We start from the raw sequence: 17,677 nt of genomic DNA, 5'->3' as shown, positions 1-17,677 counted from the left end.
AATCCCAAACACCAAAAAACTATAAAATAAAACCACTGAGTGCTTTCACAAGGTCTCCTGATCCAATGGCTTCCCCTGTGCGGGGCTTTGTCTTTCTTCGGAGCTGGCAGGTGTCTCTCGGGCTGGAATGCCACGTACTTCAACCTGGGCTCAGCCTCAGGCCTCCTTCCAGGGGCATACATCAGCCCTATCCTCTCTGGTCCAGCTCCGCTGGTCCCCTGACCCTCCTGAGTTTCCAGCTTGCTTCTCCAATTGAGGATACCCCTGAACACCTCCCACTGAGGAGAACTGGGGCTCTGTCTTTGTCCCTCCAGGGCTGAGCACAAGCCTGGCACAGTTACTGCTGAACAATGGATTGGCAGTGGTCCTAGACCTGAGCTTATAAATATGGGTTGGGGAGTAGAACGCCCTCGGGGAAGCCTGTTTGATTTGTTTTCTACCCTGTCTTAGGTAGGGATGCTACCCTCCCATCTGAGCCCCTGCCTGGAAGATTCCTATGGTCCTCCTGATACCAAGATTCTGTGAATCAGGGTGGCCCTATTGCTTATCATTCAGGCTGCCCACGGTCCCCTACCAGTGATTCTTCCTCTGTGCCCTTTGGCTGCCTCTGTCCTCAGGCCCCACACCAGTCATGTGCTGACATGAAGGAGTCACGCTGGGGTCTAGAGCAGCGGGCTGTCCCTCAGCTTTGGCTCTTTTGCCAAATTTAGCCACACGTATTGTAGGATAAAATTTCAGAGGTTCGAGCAGGGAGTTAGGGTGGACATGCACCACAAAAAGAAGGCTTGGTCTTAACTCCGTCACTTCAGCACACCTTTATTGAGCACCTCTGAAATTGTGTTGCCAAAGGAGAGCAGAGATGACTGAAACCACAGGGGCTCTCCCTGGGGCATCTCTGTGTGTCTCTGGGACGACAGAGCTAGGTCAGGGCAACCCTGGCAAGAAGCTGGCCCTGAACAGTGGATCCACATGACGAGGCTGCTCCCAAGCTCTGCTCTTTATGGGCACCAGTAAGAAGCCCTTGCATGGAGTAGAGCTGGGCTCTCTCTTATATCTGGAAGACTATATAGTTCTTCTCTTTAAATCTACTATCCACAGGCCCCAGTGGGATAAGAATTTGGTCTTTAACTTGCTCTGTTTTGGACAAACACTTCACATGACCAATGTAAACTGTTGCATAGTTTTGCATAGGCCTTCTCGTTCATTCCAGAAATTCTCCATCAGCTGACAAACCCAAATTGTTCTGGCCCCGGGGAATTCAAAGCCCTTTCCCTTCCAAATACACATTTCTTCTCGTTGTGCCCCTTTGACGAGAAGCGTAGAGAGTGGAGGAAGAAGACCAGAAAGGGCAGGAGACACACAGGTATCCATGGGATAGCACGATGGGGACGAGCCATTGCCTTCCTGAGCCCACCTCTCAGCCACCCCCTGCACAGCCCCTGGCCTCTGCTCCACACAGGCTGGCACTCTTCCAGTGCCATGTTGGCCACCTCCTCCACGTGATCAAAGTGACGTGTTTCCTGTAGCAAGCTCCTTATAAGAATTCCTTCAGGTCTCACCGTGGATGTTAAGAGTGAGTGCTGCAGAGAGAAGATGGGATACCCATGGTCTTATTCCTGGGCTGACCTCTGCTGCCAGGGTGCTAGGCTGCATGAGGCTTGTGGGGTAGCATCAAAGGCTTGGTGGCCGGGAATGCCATGGGGAAGTGGTGGCCGGATGCAAGGCATATCCCATATCTGCTAGCAGCCCCTGCTTTGCCCAGCAAAGTCCTGAGCTGATGAGGTGAGGGCAGATGGAGATCTCGTTGGGTCACGTGGATGAGGAGGCCGGGGGCTTGTGGCTGTGCACAAACTCTGGGCCAGGCACAGGGAAGTGGACAGAGCGCACATCTTAAGGGCTCTATCGGGCACTGCTTTCCTGAGCAAGAGAGGTGCGGCCTGAACAGGACCGGCCACCATGTCCAGTCATACTCTGACCAGTGCCACAGTGTCAGGGCTCAGTACTGCACAGACAGGCCTGGCACAGAGACCCCACCCAGCAAATTCTTGGCTCCTCAGGCCTGGCTCTGGGCCCTGTGAGTACTCGGCGTGGAGCCCGGATCCAGGGGCACAGGACTTATGGTGCTCAGGCAGGTGGACATGTAGAAGCACGTGTGCTAGACTCCTCAGCTGGTGGCTCTCAGTCAATGCGACCGATCAGGGCCCGGCCGCCCACACTCAGTGCGCACCGGCCGTGGGGGGCTTCGGAAGAGGCTGGTGCCGACTGGCTACTCGGCCTCCACCAGCTGCTCCAGGCGCTGCAGCATCGTCAGACGCAGGGCTTGGAACCTGGAGGGAGACACAGCCATGGGGACTCACTGACAAGGGAGGACACAGGGAGAGGAGAGAAGAGCGAGGGAGCACACAGGTGCCTGGGCCAGGAGACCCACGGCTGGTTACCAGCCACCATCTCTCCTCCACCAAGGAGAGAGAGGAGCCAGGCCCACGCCCTGCAAGACGGCTGGCTTAGCGGAGCAGTCAGATGGGGCTGCACACCCTGGTAGGCTTCAAAAGCAGAGTGCGCTGTTCCTTTCCGAAGATTCCCCAGTACAGAAAGGGGCATGTTGGGGTGGACAGGGTGGCAGTGCAGGGATCAGGAAGCCCGTGCTCAAGCCCAGCCTTGTCAATGATCTGTGTTGCAACCTTCCTCACATCAGGCCTCCACTTCCTCTCTGTGCACTGAATAGCCTGCCCAGGTGGCCCCCAGGTCCCCTTCCAGCTCCAAAACCCTTCAGCGACACTGCAGACTGCACGGCTGACTGCCTGAGTGAGGCCTCACTGCGTGGACGGAAGTCTGCGGGGCGTGGGGAGGGCCGTGGCTTTCCAAAAATCACTCAGCCGGCAACTGAAATCCAAACCAGTCCCTCCACTGCAGGCCCTCGCTGTGAGCAGACTCCCTCCTTCCCTTCCTAAATGGCGGGGGGGGGGGGGTTGTTAGACTCCAGCTCTGGCTGATGCCCCACATGCTCTCCCTGCCCCACCCTCCACACTGCAGAGGGACAGACCAGCCACCGGGCTGTGTGACTTGACTAACCTCACCCAGCTGGGCCTTGATGTAGCCTCCCCAGGAGCCAGCAGGTGATACCTGCCACTTTCCACTGGACGGGTCCCCCACTGAACTGATAGAGAAAGTTCCAACAGCCGCCGCTTTCTGGCAGGCTCAGAGGCCCCACCAGCACGAAAGACGCAGACCAGGCTGAATGTGCCCCGAGCAGGGCCTTCTTCCCGGTTGCCCCTACAGGGCTGTGTCACCAGAAGAGCTTGTTACCCCCGTCCAGTGCCCACCCGCGCTCCTGCCTGACGCTCCCGCTCAGTTTCAACAGCCGGGTCATTCGCATGTTGGTGAGGTGCTGAGGCCAGACGGCGGCGGCTTGCACCGCCTTCTGCCATCCCGGCAGGCTGTCACCCCAGCTTGGTGTCAACACTGAGCAGGGGGCCAGAGGGAGGCGCTGGGGAGCCAGGGCTGGCAGGGGTGGGGAGAGCTCTCCCGGGGAGTGCTCTGCCCTGCACACCAGCCTGATGTGTGGGGCCCGCGACTGGCTCCTTCTGGGCTGCTTACTTCATGGTCAGTTTGATTATTTCTCTTTCCTCCTCTTCTTTTAATTTTTCAACAAAACTGTCCAGCACCGGCATTTCAAATTTAATGTACTGAGCGACCTAGAAAATCCAAGAACATTTGAACGTGCTTTCAATTAGAAGCCAAAAGTGTGTTTGCTTTTCCTGGTGGCTTCCACAGCAGCCAATCCAGCGATGTCTTGTAGCTAAGGAAGTGGCTGCCCTTCCCCCGCACTCCCCCCCCCCCCCCCAGCACTCTGTCTGTACAAGGATGGAGGACATATGGGCCCATTATTACCTCATGGGCCACTATCATCCCAGGGAGGAAAGATGAAGCTGGATATTAGGAAAATTATTCAATAGAGAGCAGGGCCACGCAGAGTGTTTTCTGGGGTGGGGGTGGGGGGTGCTGGGAACACCACTGTTTCTATCCGTGGAATGAAGCTGCACTAGTCTGTGAATGGTCACCAGCCTTCGCCTTGGGTCCAAACCCTATAGGCCTTTTCTGTGTAGGGGAGTTTGGCAATGTGCTCACTCCTAGCCTAGGACTCAGGCTGTGGTAAGAGTTAGCCACCCTGGGTAGGCCCTAGTTAAGGAGCCCTTGTGTAGGTCTTTAACATAATAACTAAACACAATCTAATGAAGGAAGAGGTTCTACTTGCCTAGGAGAAAAGCACAAGCTATGCTTTTCTAGGACCCAACTTCCTCTTTCCCCTAGGCCTGCTGTTAGAGCTGGCGGTCACTGACAGGAGGAGGGAGAGCTGGCGCCCTCACTCTGCCAGGCTCGGGGGCCTTCACGACAGCTGTGTGGCCCCTGGAGACATCCCTCGGGAGGGCTCTGGCCAAGGTGCCCTTCAGAGCCCTCGGGGGCCCCCATGCTGTCAACCAGCCCCTGCTTCAGGAGCAGGCCTCCCTGAGCCTCAGCCCCGACTCACATCGTGGGGGACCTCCTCGCCCAGGTCGGCTTCCATCAGGAACATCCTGGCGATCTTCTCACACGGCCCGTGCAGGATTCTGGAAATCAGTGGGTACTCACAGTCTTTTAATTTTGTTCGCTCTGAAAGAGAAGGCAGTTTACAAAATTCATGGGGCATTAGGACTGCCCCTGTTTGTGCCAGGCTGGGAATGTGGTAGAAAATGGATGTCCGTTGGGGCCCGGGAACCTTCTCCAGGCTTTGAAGAGAAGGGTGCCCTGAATGATGTGTGGCTGCGGCCCGCAGCAGAGACCCAGGTCAGAGAGGAACAGGAGCTGAGGAAGAAGAAGAGAGGGGAGACAGGCCATAGGGAGGCCACTGCTGTGCAGAGGGCCATGTGGGTTCTGCAGACGTACTTGGGAGTGGGGTGGGGGGTGAAGGCCTTCAGCTCCAACACACAGACCCTGATGTGCACCCTCCAACCCCTCCCAATTGAGTGAGGCTGGAGACGGTGGCTTCCCTTGTGGCTTTGGTGGGATTCTGAGGGGTAGCAAGTGTGCCTGGGTTTGGGCCTGGCAGAGGCATTCGTGGTGGCCCCCTGCCCAAGCAGCATGGCCCTCAGGGAAGGAGCATGGCCAGCGAGACTGCCAGATGGACAGCGACTTTTGTTTTCATGACCTGGAAGCACAAGCGGACACTTACCCCCAGACTCGTGAACAATGTAGAGCGCAAACTCACTGGGGCCATTTTCCACCTGTACAGGCAGTGACAGGAAGTCAGAGCAGGGCTTTCTGGGACAAGACAGACAGACAGGGATCCCTGGCAGGAACCACACCCCTAGTGCTACACACAGGAGTCCCCAAGGATCCTCCCCTCTCTTTGCTCTAAATCCCAGAGATGCTGCTTCAGCCCAGGACACCTTGCTAGACCTTCTACCCAGGAACTATGGGCAGTTTCCCCAGCCTTTGCCAGCCCCCTCCTCCAACAAAACAGCAGGCCCACCAGCATCCCCGGGCCAAGGCCACTCATGGCCAGACTTACTCGGAACTTGTTCAGCAGCAGGGTGAGCACGTGCAGGGTTGTCATGGTGCTGTTGACCCTCACGTTGGTCACGGAGCCATAGGCAGGAGTGAACACTGAGGTCTGTAGAGGGAGGCGGAGAGTTCGAGGCAGGGCCAGGGGGACATGGAACTGACATCAGGCAGGGTCTGGGGCACGCTGTCAGCCAGTGGTCCAGAGTGACAGGTGGACCTGGGCTGTGGGAACACCTGTGCTTGTCCAATCACAGGTCCCCACACAGCCGTGCCCACATCTGGATGCACTTGGGGAAGCTGTGGCAGCAGAGGACTGTAAGAAAGCTGCTTCTGGAGCGATCTGGGCCAAGCTGTCTGATCTTAGGAGCCAGTCCCACGGAAGTACTTCACAGGGGATGTGGGGGGACCAGTCTCCTTCTCACTCTTTCTCTGCGTCAAATTGCCAAGTGTCTGCTGATTCTAAGACAGAAAGTTTTCAAATCCGTCCGCTCCTTCCCCTGCTCTCAGTGGTGCCCCAGGTGAGGCTGTCAGTCTACACTGTATGAGTGCCACCTTTTCCCTTCCAATCTCAGCACTTTCCATCCATGCTCCACCCTGCTGCCCAAAGGAACAACCTTTCAAAAACCTCGCAGCTCTGTATGTTCCAGACCAGCTGCATTAGCGTAGAGTCTTGGCTCCCAGCCCCAGACTCCTGAATCAGAACCTGTATTTTGAGGAAACCACCAGGTGATGCTCTCCATACAATACAATTTGAGAAGCACTGTCTTCTAGCACAGTTCTTGTTAAAAGTCTCTGAAGGCTTCCCATGGCCTAAACAATACCATTGCAGCTCTTCATTGTTCACACGTGTGATATGATGATTCTCTCCCTAACTCCCTGTGGTCCAGCCACACGGACACTTCACATTATGTTCCTTGCCTTTGCCTATGAGACATCTTATATCCAGTCAACGAGGGCATCGCCTGAGGCTTAATAGTCCTCAGTGAGCACTAGGCAGGTTATAGACCTGCTGAACGTTTCACCCCAAATCTTTGATTGGCTCCTTACCACAGCTTTTCGAAGTACCTGTCACTAGTCCCCCTTTTAAGAAAGGATGTGGAAGCTTGGAGAGGTCAAGTAGCTTGTCAAGGTCACCCATCTAGAAAGGGCAGAGCCTTTGGAAAGCCCCTGCTTTAGGGCCTCCCTGTGAGACTCACTCCCCCGAGGTGAGCTCTTCCTTGCCTTCCAAAACCAAACTCAAATGTGCACATTTCTCCTCTGCGGTCCTAGTCTGCCTTCCCCTGGATGTAACTGGGGCTCAGGTGTATATGAAGGACTTGCTCAGTGTCCCCAAGCACCAGGGTCAGACTCAAGTCCAGACCTGCCTCCTTCATAGTTAAGACGTAGAATGACTCTGGGAGATACAGAACGCCACAGTAGGCTTTCAGTCCCCAAGAAATACGGACTGAAGGAGTTAGGCCATTTCAAGAAGAAAGGTCTTGTCAACCAGATGTTGTTAGTACTCTTCTTCTGCCTGACACCTTTTCTCACGAGGATACTGACCAGCTCCACGTAGGAACAGAGCTCCCAGTGCTGCTTTGCCTCTCTAACCACAGAGGTTTCTCTCTGGCAGAACACCTTTGAATCCAACAGCCCAGGGCAAAGCACAGCCCAGGGCAAGTTTAACCCAGTCTGGAAATCATACCAACATTACTGTGAATCAGAATAGTTTTGGAAAATGATTGAGTGAAGTACTAGTGTGTGATCCTAAGAAAGAAAACCCAGACTAACCTCAGGGAGTCAATTCTAGGAATTTATTTTCTCTAATTGCTGCCTGTGACTCACGTACTTTGTCGATTTCTAAGGATACAAGGATACGGATTCGGAATGGATTCTAAGTAAGATGAGGGAAGGCGAGCCCTTTACTCAGCCGGGGGATGGGAATCAACATACTTAAGATACTAGCTCATGTCCTGGGATTTAGTCAGTTTGCCTAGAAGAATGGACCCACCTTCTGTAGATAAATCTGTCACTAGGGCAAAGAGCTGCCCTGAGTGGGTTCCAGGCTAGTGTGTTGAGTGTCGGGCTGGCTGAGGAGCCCTTCTGGCCAGGGCAGCTCCAATGGGCTGTGATAAAAGCTCTCACTGTTCATTTCTGTGCATTTCCAAGGAAACAGAGTGCTCAGATGTCCATGTCTCTGGGACATTTGCGATGACTAAAATACGGTTTAATGTGCCAGACACACCTCTTAGAGATGAGTAACTCTCTCTTAGGAGGGGGTAAATGTACTGGAGATAAACCCCACTACTTGGTACCCTGAGTCATGGATCAAAAGGTTCCTCTTTTAGGAACATAGAAATACAAAGAGCCTAATCCCATGTAAATATTTAACATTTTTGAATAATTCCTTAAAATAGCATATAAATATCTAATACGCTTTCATAACGCTTTATGGACTAACCTCCTTTGGATTAAGATTTAAAGACTATCCAGGCCAGACTGTGGGGCCTTTGGCTAATCCAAACCATTCTTAATCTCTGCTTAACTTCAGCCCTGCCTCCCCTGCCTTGTCAGGAAACTCTACTCTCAAATAGTCCTGGGCTTTCCTGCACTCAGCAAAGATAACCTATTGTCACTCCTGAGCACTCACGCCAACCCAGCACAGAGCAGAAGGTGGGTCCTGACAGCACTTGCCTTGCTGAATTCTTCACCCCGAAGTCCAGGCTGCCCCAAGAGCACTTGAGTGGCTCCTGGTAGGCCTCACCTGGGTAACTGTTCTTGAGGTCTGACCCCGAGAGTTGCCTTTGCCAGGCCCCCTCCCCCTCCCCTGAGTCATTGTCTATCAAGACGGGCAGCTGCCTCAGCTGGAAACCCCTGCTTCCATTTCCCAGCACTGCAGGATGTGGCCCTGTTACAGGACACTCCATCCGGGGCCTCACCCACACTGCCATGCATGCCATTTATAGAAACAATCAACTTCTCCTTTTACACTTCAGTTTGTTTAGGGACTGATGTCATCTGGGGAAGGAGATCTTTTCCTAAGGTCAGTACAATGCGCACCCGGACAAAAGGCTAAGGGCTGGGAACCAGGAGCAGGGCAACTTCTCTGGGACACAGAAGCACGCGCCCCTGGGCACACCTCAACCGAGGCGGCTAATCTGCCCTGCAAGAATGCCAGCAGCACATCGTGTTCCCACAAAACCATCAACTGAGCTCTGGTGGAAACCTCATGGAAAACTGCCTAATTAGACGAAAACATGGTATTACTTTCCAAAAATCCTTGCAACTTACAAAAATGCATTGACAGTGAGTATGTGGTGAAAAGAAAAAAAAAAAGAAAGAAAAGAAATATACAGGCTTTGGGGTCACTTTTTTTGAATGCTACTTCGATGTGACTTTGGGCAAGTTCTTTCTCCTCCTGAGCCCATCTCCTCATGAGGACACAGATACGACCACACCAGTCCACAGGGCCATGGACTCTGACAAGACTTCTGTGCGGCCTGGCTTACAGAAGGCCCAACAGTTGCACCCGTGCGTGCATGGGCCTGATTCCCTGTGGCCTCAGCCTCAGGGCCCAGGGGAGAGGCCGGGCTGGGACATCACCTTGTGGTTGTAAAAGTGCCCGTTGATGGAGAACCGGTGTCTCCGGATCCTCTGGGCCTCCCCGGGGGCGCGGGACCGGGGCCTCCTCTGGATCACACAGGCTGCGTCGCTCTTGGTCCGCATCAGCTGTGGGATCTCCTCGTCCTCCTCCAGGGGCTCTGTGGGGAGGAAAGAATGAGGAAGTTGGTCCCCGGTGGAGCGAAGATGCCAGAGACCTGCTGTGCTGCGGTGCATGGGCCTGGCGTCCTGGGGCTTTGTGGCGGCACCACGCTGCAGCCCACGGTAATGCTGCTGCTGCTGTGACAGAGGCCAGCATCCAGCTTGGGTGATGCTCGCTTAGCAGACGGGGAAGCTGACCCCAGACAGGAAGACCTGTGTCACCACACCACATGGCCGTGGTGTGGGCCTCTGTCTCTGGGCACCCAGGGCAGGTCTTAGGCGGCCCTATCCCTATCCTCTGAGCCCCCACTGAGTGTGAGGGGGACAGATGAACAGTCTGAACCCCAGAGTGTGAGGAAGATGTCTTAGAGGCTTGCAGGGCCAGGAGGGTGCCCTGCCTGCCACCGATGTTCTCTCCTTTTTATAATGCAGCATGGTCCAGGGGTCTCAGGCAAATCATGTCACATCTGCAAGCCTCTGCTTCCTTTGCTGTGAGGAGCTGCTGAGAATGCCTCGTACTGAGGAGGGATTTAGCCGGTGATGCTCCCGAAGACAAGTGAAGCCACTCTGTGCCCCTCCACAAAGCTGTTCTTCAGAGCCAAGCTCCTCCGCTCCTACCTGGGCTGAGGGAGACATGGTCCCGGGTAGCCTGAGGCCCCCCTTACCTGAGTTGTCTTTGGAACTCTCGGTGCTGTGCGCTGTCTGAGCGCTTGGCTCCTGGGCAGTGACCTTGCCATCCTGAAGAAGTGGCTCCTTTCTGAAAAGAAAATCATGGTGCTCAGAGAGCCGCTGACAGAGAAAAGTAGCTCAAGTGAGAGAGACAAGGCTGGAGGCTTCTGAGGCCGGGACAGAAGTGAGAAGCAGGGCAGGCCGAGGTAAGGCTGGATTTCACACTGAACTCATGCAAAATATTAAAAGAAGAGCAAAGAATTGCCATGGTGTCTTCTGGAAGGAAGGGGAGTCTGGCCCGTAGACCTGAGTGGCCTTGTCCTCGTTGCACAGACACAGGGACACAGGCGGGGCCCATGCACTCCTGGGCACCAGGCAGAGGGGGTGCTATCTGTGGCTGCATGCTGAGTGGGCTTCCTGGGCTTCCCTCAGGCCTCATGGAGTATCGGGCAGGCGCAACCTCGAGGGGCCGACCGCTGGGCCTCTGGGCGGGGTGGGCTCCAAGTGAGGGTACGGGTGCCAGGCTGGAGAAGGGAAAGTGTGTGATGGGAGATAGCCCCACAGCATGAGGGAGCCAGGGAGCAGACAGAAGAGCCAAACTCAGTCTAAGAGGCCTCTGAGGGTCCTGCTGTCTGTCTGCTCATGTGGCTGCTTTTACCCCAGGAAGTGGGACGCACGAATCGCCGCACTTGCAGCCTTTCTAAGGAGTCCATCCAAATGCTCTACTCTAAGTCTGCATGGCGTGCAATGGGGGGTGTTAAGCGGCCTCAGAACAGCACCTTTACTTGAATTTTTGAATTTCTGCCTCTCAAAAGGATTCATTATATGCAGGAGCAAGCAAAACTCAGCGGCTAACTGCCCTTTACCGGGGGTGACAGGGCAGGAGGAGGCGAATGTCCACTAAGCAATAAAATAGGAAACTGTTTCATCATGAGTAAAACATATTTCTGATATCAAAATAAATCTGATATCAAGTTCAAATAAATTTTTAGAAACCAATGCTGATATTAAAATAAAAGCAGAGCAGGAAGAGGTGAGATCTGTGTGAATTGTTGAGCTAGAATGGGAGATGCTAAAAACCATTCATTTTGTCCAGGATGTGGGGAGTCCCTGGCTCTAGCTTGTCCCCTTGCAGACAAGGTGGTTCCTGCGAATGTATCAGAAACATAACTGGAGGTGATGGGAGTCTGGAAAGCTCTTCAAGAGTGAGATGATGTGGCCATCATCTAGAAAGATCATTTGTTGGCAGGTGAGGCCATGGGGAGGCTGTCGCGGGGTACCAAGGATGAGGCTGGCTTGTGCTCTCCTGTGCCCCATGATGGATCAGGGCTTCTGCCCTGAGACTGAGGACAGCAGCCCCTGAACCTTTTCGAAAAGTAAGCAGGGTTGAAGAGTTGTCAAGGAGGCCAGCTGGTCCAGCCTCAGCCATCCTGGCACTCACAGGTGGCAGCTGGGCTGTCCAGGCGTCCAGGAGGCTGAAGGGAGATGCACTCGCTCCCTGTCGTCCTGGATCTGGAGCCGGATTGGCCGCCTCAGTCCCCAGGCAATGTTGAGAAGTCCCTCAATGATCAAAGCGCCTTCCTCCTGTGGAGACCCATACAGGTTAGCCTCGTTCCACAGAGTGGCCCACCTCAGGGGGTCACTGCCCACCCTCCCCGAGCCCCCGTCAGGCCCAGCCTGTCATCCATGGGACTCCCTGTACACTCCTGGCCCCACACACATCCTCTCCTGCTTGGGGTCCTATTCTCCCCCCGGGGGGAGGCACATAAGCCTCTACGTGCCACAAGGCGTAAGGCCATGGGACTGACCAGAGGAAGCCTGAGGCGTGCCCTTTCACCGCTCAGCTCCCTTCTGGCCAGGGACACGGCCCGGGACAGGGCGCTGAGTCAGGCGTCCCACAGGAACCCAACTTCTATCCAGCAAGCACGTCCACACAGGAGTAAGGAAGCGTGTTCCAGAGAAGCATGGCCACAGTGACACCAGTGCCAAGAGGGGTGGCTTTCCACACCCCTCCTCTGATGCTGCACGTGGGAAGGGGCCCCAGGGTCACCAGGTCCTGCTGCGAACATTCGGAGGGCACTGGATTTCATTCCCTGCTGCTCCTTGGAGCTGGGTCACAGCCTCACCCTTCTCCCCACACTGCGTCCATTTGCCGCAGTAGCCACTCGAGTGGGCGGGACTCACCCCCAGATTTCCAAGCTGTCTTCTTTCCTGAGGGCCAGTCTCGCGTTCCTCACCACCTGGACACTGCCAGCCCCGTGTCCCACCACTGGCACGAACACTCGGAATATCTATGACAGCTCCCATTCTGGGTCCCCAACCAGCCTTGATTTCCCAAGGTCTGGGGGTGGCACAGCTACTGCCCTTCTGCCAAACTCTGAGGTCCTCGTTGTCAGGCCCTCCAGACACACCCTCAGCGGGCTTCTACTCATACCCCTCAGGTCTTTGATTCTGTTTCTGACCTATTTCAGGCTCCTATGTATGTGTGGCCACCTCCAGGCTCCCTGCGCCCAGCCTAATGGCCCCCACGAGTGTGCCTGGCCAGGCTGCTCCCAGAGCGTCTGCCTGAACTCCTCTCGGCCTCACTTTCCCCAGAGCTGTGGTCCTCCCAGCTCCACACTCCTCATCTGCTTTGATGCTAGCCCTTGGGCAGCGAACTTTGAGCCTCATTCTCCCACTGCTATCTTGAACATCACTCTAGATTCACAAATTCCACTTCTTTCTCCTTATAGACATGGGAAGCCTTGGGAGAAGAAGGGACCTTGTAGAAACTTCTTTATGTCCCCGGAAAGCTTACGGAAGGTGTGCCTTGCGGTGTTGATTTCAAAGTAAGTTAGTAATCGCTTAAAACACACAGCCATCCCCAGAGAAAACAGTTCCACTCTGTTCAAGGTTATCAAAAGTCTACATAGCTTTCTGGAATGGCCTTGCACTATTTGTTAACAACAACAACAAACAAACAAACAAACCAGAGCGAGATTTTTGATAACCTCCGATGTTACACAGTCACAGATAGGGAACTAACCCTGCCAACAAAGGAAAGTCTGCATTGATTCACTGGAGTTAAAGGGGGTTTGTTTCCTGCCTTGGCCTCGGAGGCCTCTGTCAGATGTCCACACGTTGCTGGAGCGGGCCGCTGCCGGCCCGAACCCCTCAGCGTGTCTGTTCACGGACACCCGTGCCTGCTGGGCCGGACCCGGTGGAGGGAGATCAAGCAGTCAGGTGCCGGCTGTGAGAGTCAGGAGGAAGAGAGAGCATGGCTGGGGCAGGGCAGTGGGGCCGGACATGCTGAGGCTGGCCCTTCAGACAAGCCACAGCGAGGCTGTAGAGAGCTGGCAGGGAAGGAGGCAGGGGAAATCACCCTGGGGCTGGGAGCAAGGGGCTGAAGCCGAGCTGAGCCTGGGAGGTTGGGGTCAGCTGTGCTGGTGACTGCTGGCCCCATGTCCCTGGCATAGGCCACATGGCAGCCCCCACGCTGTCCCCCAGCCATGGCTCCACTGTCCCTCAGCCCACCCCTTCCGAATGGAGGGGAGGCCCTGTCAGTCTGCAGCTGTTTCTGGTCAAATCAGGAAACTGAGGTCAGAGCAGGGGGGGACCTCCGGGCTGCCACACAGGTGGGGAAGTGCATGCGGGAGGAGGCAGGACTAGAGTGTGCTGTCCCAAGGCCTCGCGTTTCAGTAAGTCAGGAAGTCCTTGTGGACCCTCAGTTCTGGGTCCCAGGCAACACCTCCCTCCTTACTGGAACCCCCTACTTCTCCCTCTGCCCTCCACTCCCTCACCCCTGCTCCACTCCTCTACTGGAATAGTGCCACCCCTCCTCTGCCCCTCCCTCCACTGCCCTGTAGAGTAAACATCCCCAGGGCCTCCCACAGCCCCAGGCTGGCTGCTGGGCCAAACCCTGCCCCCCAGGCTGTTTTCCTCTGAGAGCCTTCCTGTGCACTGCTATTTTTGGCCCTCGTGACAGTAATTGATGGCTGGTGGAAAAGTATAAAAGCAGCTGCCACACCTCCAGGTTCACCAGACGGCTCAGGGAGTGCTCCGGACAGTGGCTGCTTGTCCCCGCATCCCACGCTGGACGTGGGGCTCAGACGGCTGGGCCCCCAGCCCTCCACCCTGAGCTCTCTGGGTCTTCCCAAGGACTGTCCTTGCTCACCCGGCGTCCTCGCTCTCCCCACGTTCCCTCAGCTACAGGTAAGAGAGAGCAGCTTTCTTCTGGTTTGAGATAGAACGAAAAGGTTTTGTTTCTCTTCAAGGGCAGGGACCTACACAGCCTCACGGTGGGTAAGAGACCAGGGGATGCAGTCAGCAGCAGTGCTAATAGCTGCAGAGGCCTTCAGATTCATAAAGGGATTTCACGTGAAGTGTCATTCCATGTGTTTCTTACAACATCCTTGCCAACGGGTATTTATAACGTTTTATGGATGGGTAAGGGGGCCCTTGGAGAGGTGACCCTGCCAAAGGTCCACAGGTCAGGAAGTGGCAGGGGCTGGATTTACACCCAGGTTCCCTCGGACTCCAGTCCTTTAGGCTGGGTTCTCTTATTTGTATAGGTTGTTAAACAACAGTAAGGACAGTGGTGTTCAGTGTTAGCAGGAAAGCAAGAGACCAGGCAGGGGGTCCGAGCCTGGACTTGGGGCTGCAGACTTCACTCTGCTCTCAGGCCCATGATTCACTTAGGCAGCCTCTCAGATGAGGGAGGGGACCCAGGAGGGGTGACAGAATGGCAGACCCTCATCCCTGATCCTCTGACAACCAACAGGTTGCCGCTCCCCATCACCGGCAGCCATGAGGTCCCGGCTACTGGTTCCTGTGGCCCACCTGCCCACGATTCGGGAGACCTCGGAGGAGATGTTGCCCGGGGGGCCTGGGCAGGAACCACTGGGCTCCCCCAGCCTGGATGACTACGTGAAGTCCATTTGTCAGCTGGCACAGCCCACTTCAGTGCTGGACGCGGTCACAGCCAAGGCCCAGCTCAGCAGAATGCCCCAGTCAGCCCGGGCCTTCAAGAAGAGCTGCCCTACCGAGTCCCTACAGGACATTACTCCCCGTTTCAGTGGCCAGCAGCCTGCAGCGCCCAGGGATGGCACTGCTGACCCCCTGGACTGGCTCTACGGGGAGTCCCAGGAAAAGCGGCCAAGCAGGAGGGACCCAGCGAGGCGGACTGGTTCCTCTGCTGACCCCCAGGGCTCACACAGACACATGGATGGTGGCAAGGCCCAGGGGACCCCCAGAGGGAGACCCTGTGATGCCAGGGTGCAGGGGCACTCTCTGGCAGGACCCTCAAGAGACTGGCACCAGGGCTCCTGGCCTTCCAGGCCACTCTGCGGGACTGCAGCCTCCCCCCCGCCCCCACGCCACAGCAGCACCCTCAGAACTCTCTATTTGCACCTCCCGGTGATCCATGAACTCTGACCCCTCCCCAATAAAGGCTTCCATACAGAGCACGCTGGTCTGTGTCACCTTCTGGCCCTCTTTCCCGGAGATGGGCGCTGTCCCTGGCAGGTATCTGAGAGGGGGACACCTTTCTGCAGGGGCTGCCTGCCTTGGCATTTCATAGCAAGACCCCCTCCCCTGAAGAGTGAGAACAGCCTCTCTGGCCTGGCGAGGTATTACTGATCCTGCTCTCACTGCTCCTTGCTGGCGGATCACTGCGGGCAAGTGACTTAATGTTTCTGTTCATTGGTTTTCTTGTGGGGAAAATGGGAGTTTCCTAGGCTGTTCTGATGAGTAAGTGGGACAAAACCCACACGCATCATGGGGTGCGTGTTATAAGCCCGTACTCGGAGTAGCTACGGTGTGGTTACTTCACGGCGGGGAAGCGAGGTCGGTGGCAGGTGAGAAGCGAAGGTCTCAGCCCCACAGTGATTTCAGAGTGAAGCCCTGGGCACTCCCGCCTCCCAACCCTCAGAGCCTGTGCCCCATGTGGCCCCAGAGAAAACACAGGATTTCCCCAAATGAACCTGCTGGGTTTGGGGGGAACTTCTCACCAGGCTACCTGGGGGTATCTCAGCTCACAAGTCCTGTTGTGTCACTGGGGGAGGTTTGTCCGGGCTGAGGGCTGACACAGAACCCGCCCTAGCTCAGCTGCAGACCAGGTGGCCCTGTCCTCCCTTCCCCATCCCTCCCTCCACCCAGGGGGCTTCTCAGCTGTGGGGCAAAGTGCAGGCTGTTGTCCAGAGCCTTGCTCTCTGACAGGTCCAGTGGCCAGGGCCTCACTCCACATGACCTGAGGTCCAGGCCAGCCCCGGGTCCTCCAGCCTGGAGGCTTCTAGCAAGGAAGGAGATGAGGTGAAAAATAGGGAGAGGAAGGGTCTTCTTCCTTAGGCAGGTGAGGCATCAGAAAACTCAAAAGAATCAGGCCTGAGGACCCATTACCCTGCTCTCTTGGGCCAGGTCAGAGCTGGCCGACCCTGGTCAGTGCTGAAGGGACAGAGGGGAGAGGAGGAGGGCAGAGCTGGGGCGACATTCAAGCTCACAGCCTGCTTCAGTGTCCTTGTTCTGTGGGCTATCAAACTATTTTCTTCCTTTCTTCTTCCCTTCCTACTTTTTTCTATTTTAAAATTGCTTTGCACTTTTAAAATGTTTATATGCCCTCTTTTTAAAACATTTTTCAGAAGTTTACTTATTTTGAGAGTGAGAGAGACAAAGCCAGTGAGCAATCACGAGCAGGGGAGGAGCAGAGAGAGAGGGAGAGAGAGAATCCCAAGCAGGCTCCTGGCCATTGGCGCAGAGCCTGATGTGGGGTTCGAGCTCACAAACTGTGGGATCATGACCTGAGCCCAAACCAAGAGTCAGATGCCCAACTGAATGACCCTATCTGCCCCCTTTAAACATTTTTTTTAACATTTATTTATTTTTGAGACAGAGAAAGACAGAGCTTGAGCAGGGGAGGGGCAGAGAGAGAGAACGAGGTGGGGGAGAGGGGGAGACACAGAAATCAAAGCAGGCTCCAGGCTCTGAGCTGTCAGCACAGAGTCTCATGCGGGGCTCAAACTCATGGGCCACGAGATCATGGCCTGAGCCGAAGTCAGCCGTTCAACCAACTGAGCCACCCAGGCACCCCTGATCTGCCCTTCTTTAGGTGTGTTTTGTGGGGAGGCAGAATGTAAATCATACATTGAAATGTTTCAGACAAGTAATTTACTCAGTACCTGTAAAAAGGGGACCCCAACCCTGCTCTTGGATGAGTTAGAAACCACCCATACGAATGCCTGCTTCTGCCACAACCTGCTGGTCCCTGACCTTCGCTGGTAAATAAGTGTGGGGCAGCCTTCAGCCAGAACTTCCTTAGGAGGTGGCGGGGAGGGCTGACCTGGGAGTGGGTGCTGGCTGGTGACCACAGGAGTTGGGCTGGCCTCACCACAGCCCCTTCTGCAAAACTGTGCGAACCGGGGTCACAGGGAGGCAACCAGGATGAGGTTGGCCAATTCCCCCCAAGCTCAAAAACCACGTGGCTGCATTGGGGAGGTCAGACAGGGCTCTGGGCTCCTCTCCTAATGTGTCCTGAGATGAAAGAAGCTAATGGTATCTTCAGAAGGTTCCAAAAAAAAAAAAAAAAAAAGAATAAAGGGCAGGCGGAAGGGGTTTCTGGCATTATTGCAAGCTTCTCATGAGACAGAACAGCTTAGGAGAGAGTCCCAGTGCCGGGGGTCCCATCGAGCAGTCTCTTCCTTACACCCACCACTGGAGTAGGAAAGGACACAATGACCCGACCAGGGGGCAGCCT

The 17,677-nt window shown here is 55.4% G+C and overlaps 2 protein-coding genes across 3 annotated transcripts in view; one reads left to right on the top strand and one right to left on the bottom strand.

Annotated features, from left to right (window-relative positions):
* Positions 1 to 791: 791 nt before the first annotated feature.
* RASSF4 (Ras association domain family member 4) overlaps positions 792 to 17,677 on the bottom strand; it is a 31,499-nt gene continuing 14,613 nt past the window's right edge. For both annotated transcript variants that reach the window (XM_039233707.1, XM_039233708.1), the window contains exons 4-11: positions 11,393 to 11,535; positions 9,948 to 10,039; positions 9,124 to 9,281; positions 5,549 to 5,650; positions 5,210 to 5,261; positions 4,529 to 4,650; positions 3,598 to 3,695; positions 792 to 2,327 (exon numbers count right to left, since the gene is read on the bottom strand). In XM_039233707.1, the coding sequence (XP_039089638.1) occupies positions 2,267 to 2,327; positions 3,598 to 3,695; positions 4,529 to 4,650; positions 5,210 to 5,261; positions 5,549 to 5,650; positions 9,124 to 9,281; positions 9,948 to 10,039; positions 11,393 to 11,535 (828 nt within the window). In that variant the 3' untranslated portion in view covers positions 792 to 2,266. The remainder of the gene's footprint in view (positions 2,328 to 3,597; positions 3,696 to 4,528; positions 4,651 to 5,209; positions 5,262 to 5,548; positions 5,651 to 9,123; positions 9,282 to 9,947; positions 10,040 to 11,392; positions 11,536 to 17,677) is intronic.
* On the top strand, positions 13,881 to 15,393 carry DEPP1 (DEPP1 autophagy regulator). The gene is made up of 2 exons (XM_039233709.1): positions 13,881 to 14,142; positions 14,711 to 15,393. Exon 2 carries the CDS (start codon positions 14,737 to 14,739, stop codon positions 15,361 to 15,363), a length of 627 nt encoding a protein of 208 aa, XP_039089640.1. The 5' UTR covers positions 13,881 to 14,142; positions 14,711 to 14,736; the 3' UTR covers positions 15,364 to 15,393.

Source organism: Hyaena hyaena, unplaced genomic scaffold, assembly GCF_003009895.1.
Source record: "Hyaena hyaena isolate Hyena2069 unplaced genomic scaffold, ASM300989v1 scaffold_78, whole genome shotgun sequence".
Lineage (NCBI taxonomy): Eukaryota > Metazoa > Chordata > Mammalia > Carnivora > Hyaenidae > Hyaena > Hyaena hyaena.
The sequence above is the reverse complement of the archived record's forward strand: the minus strand, read 5'-3'. Positions and strand labels throughout refer to the sequence as shown.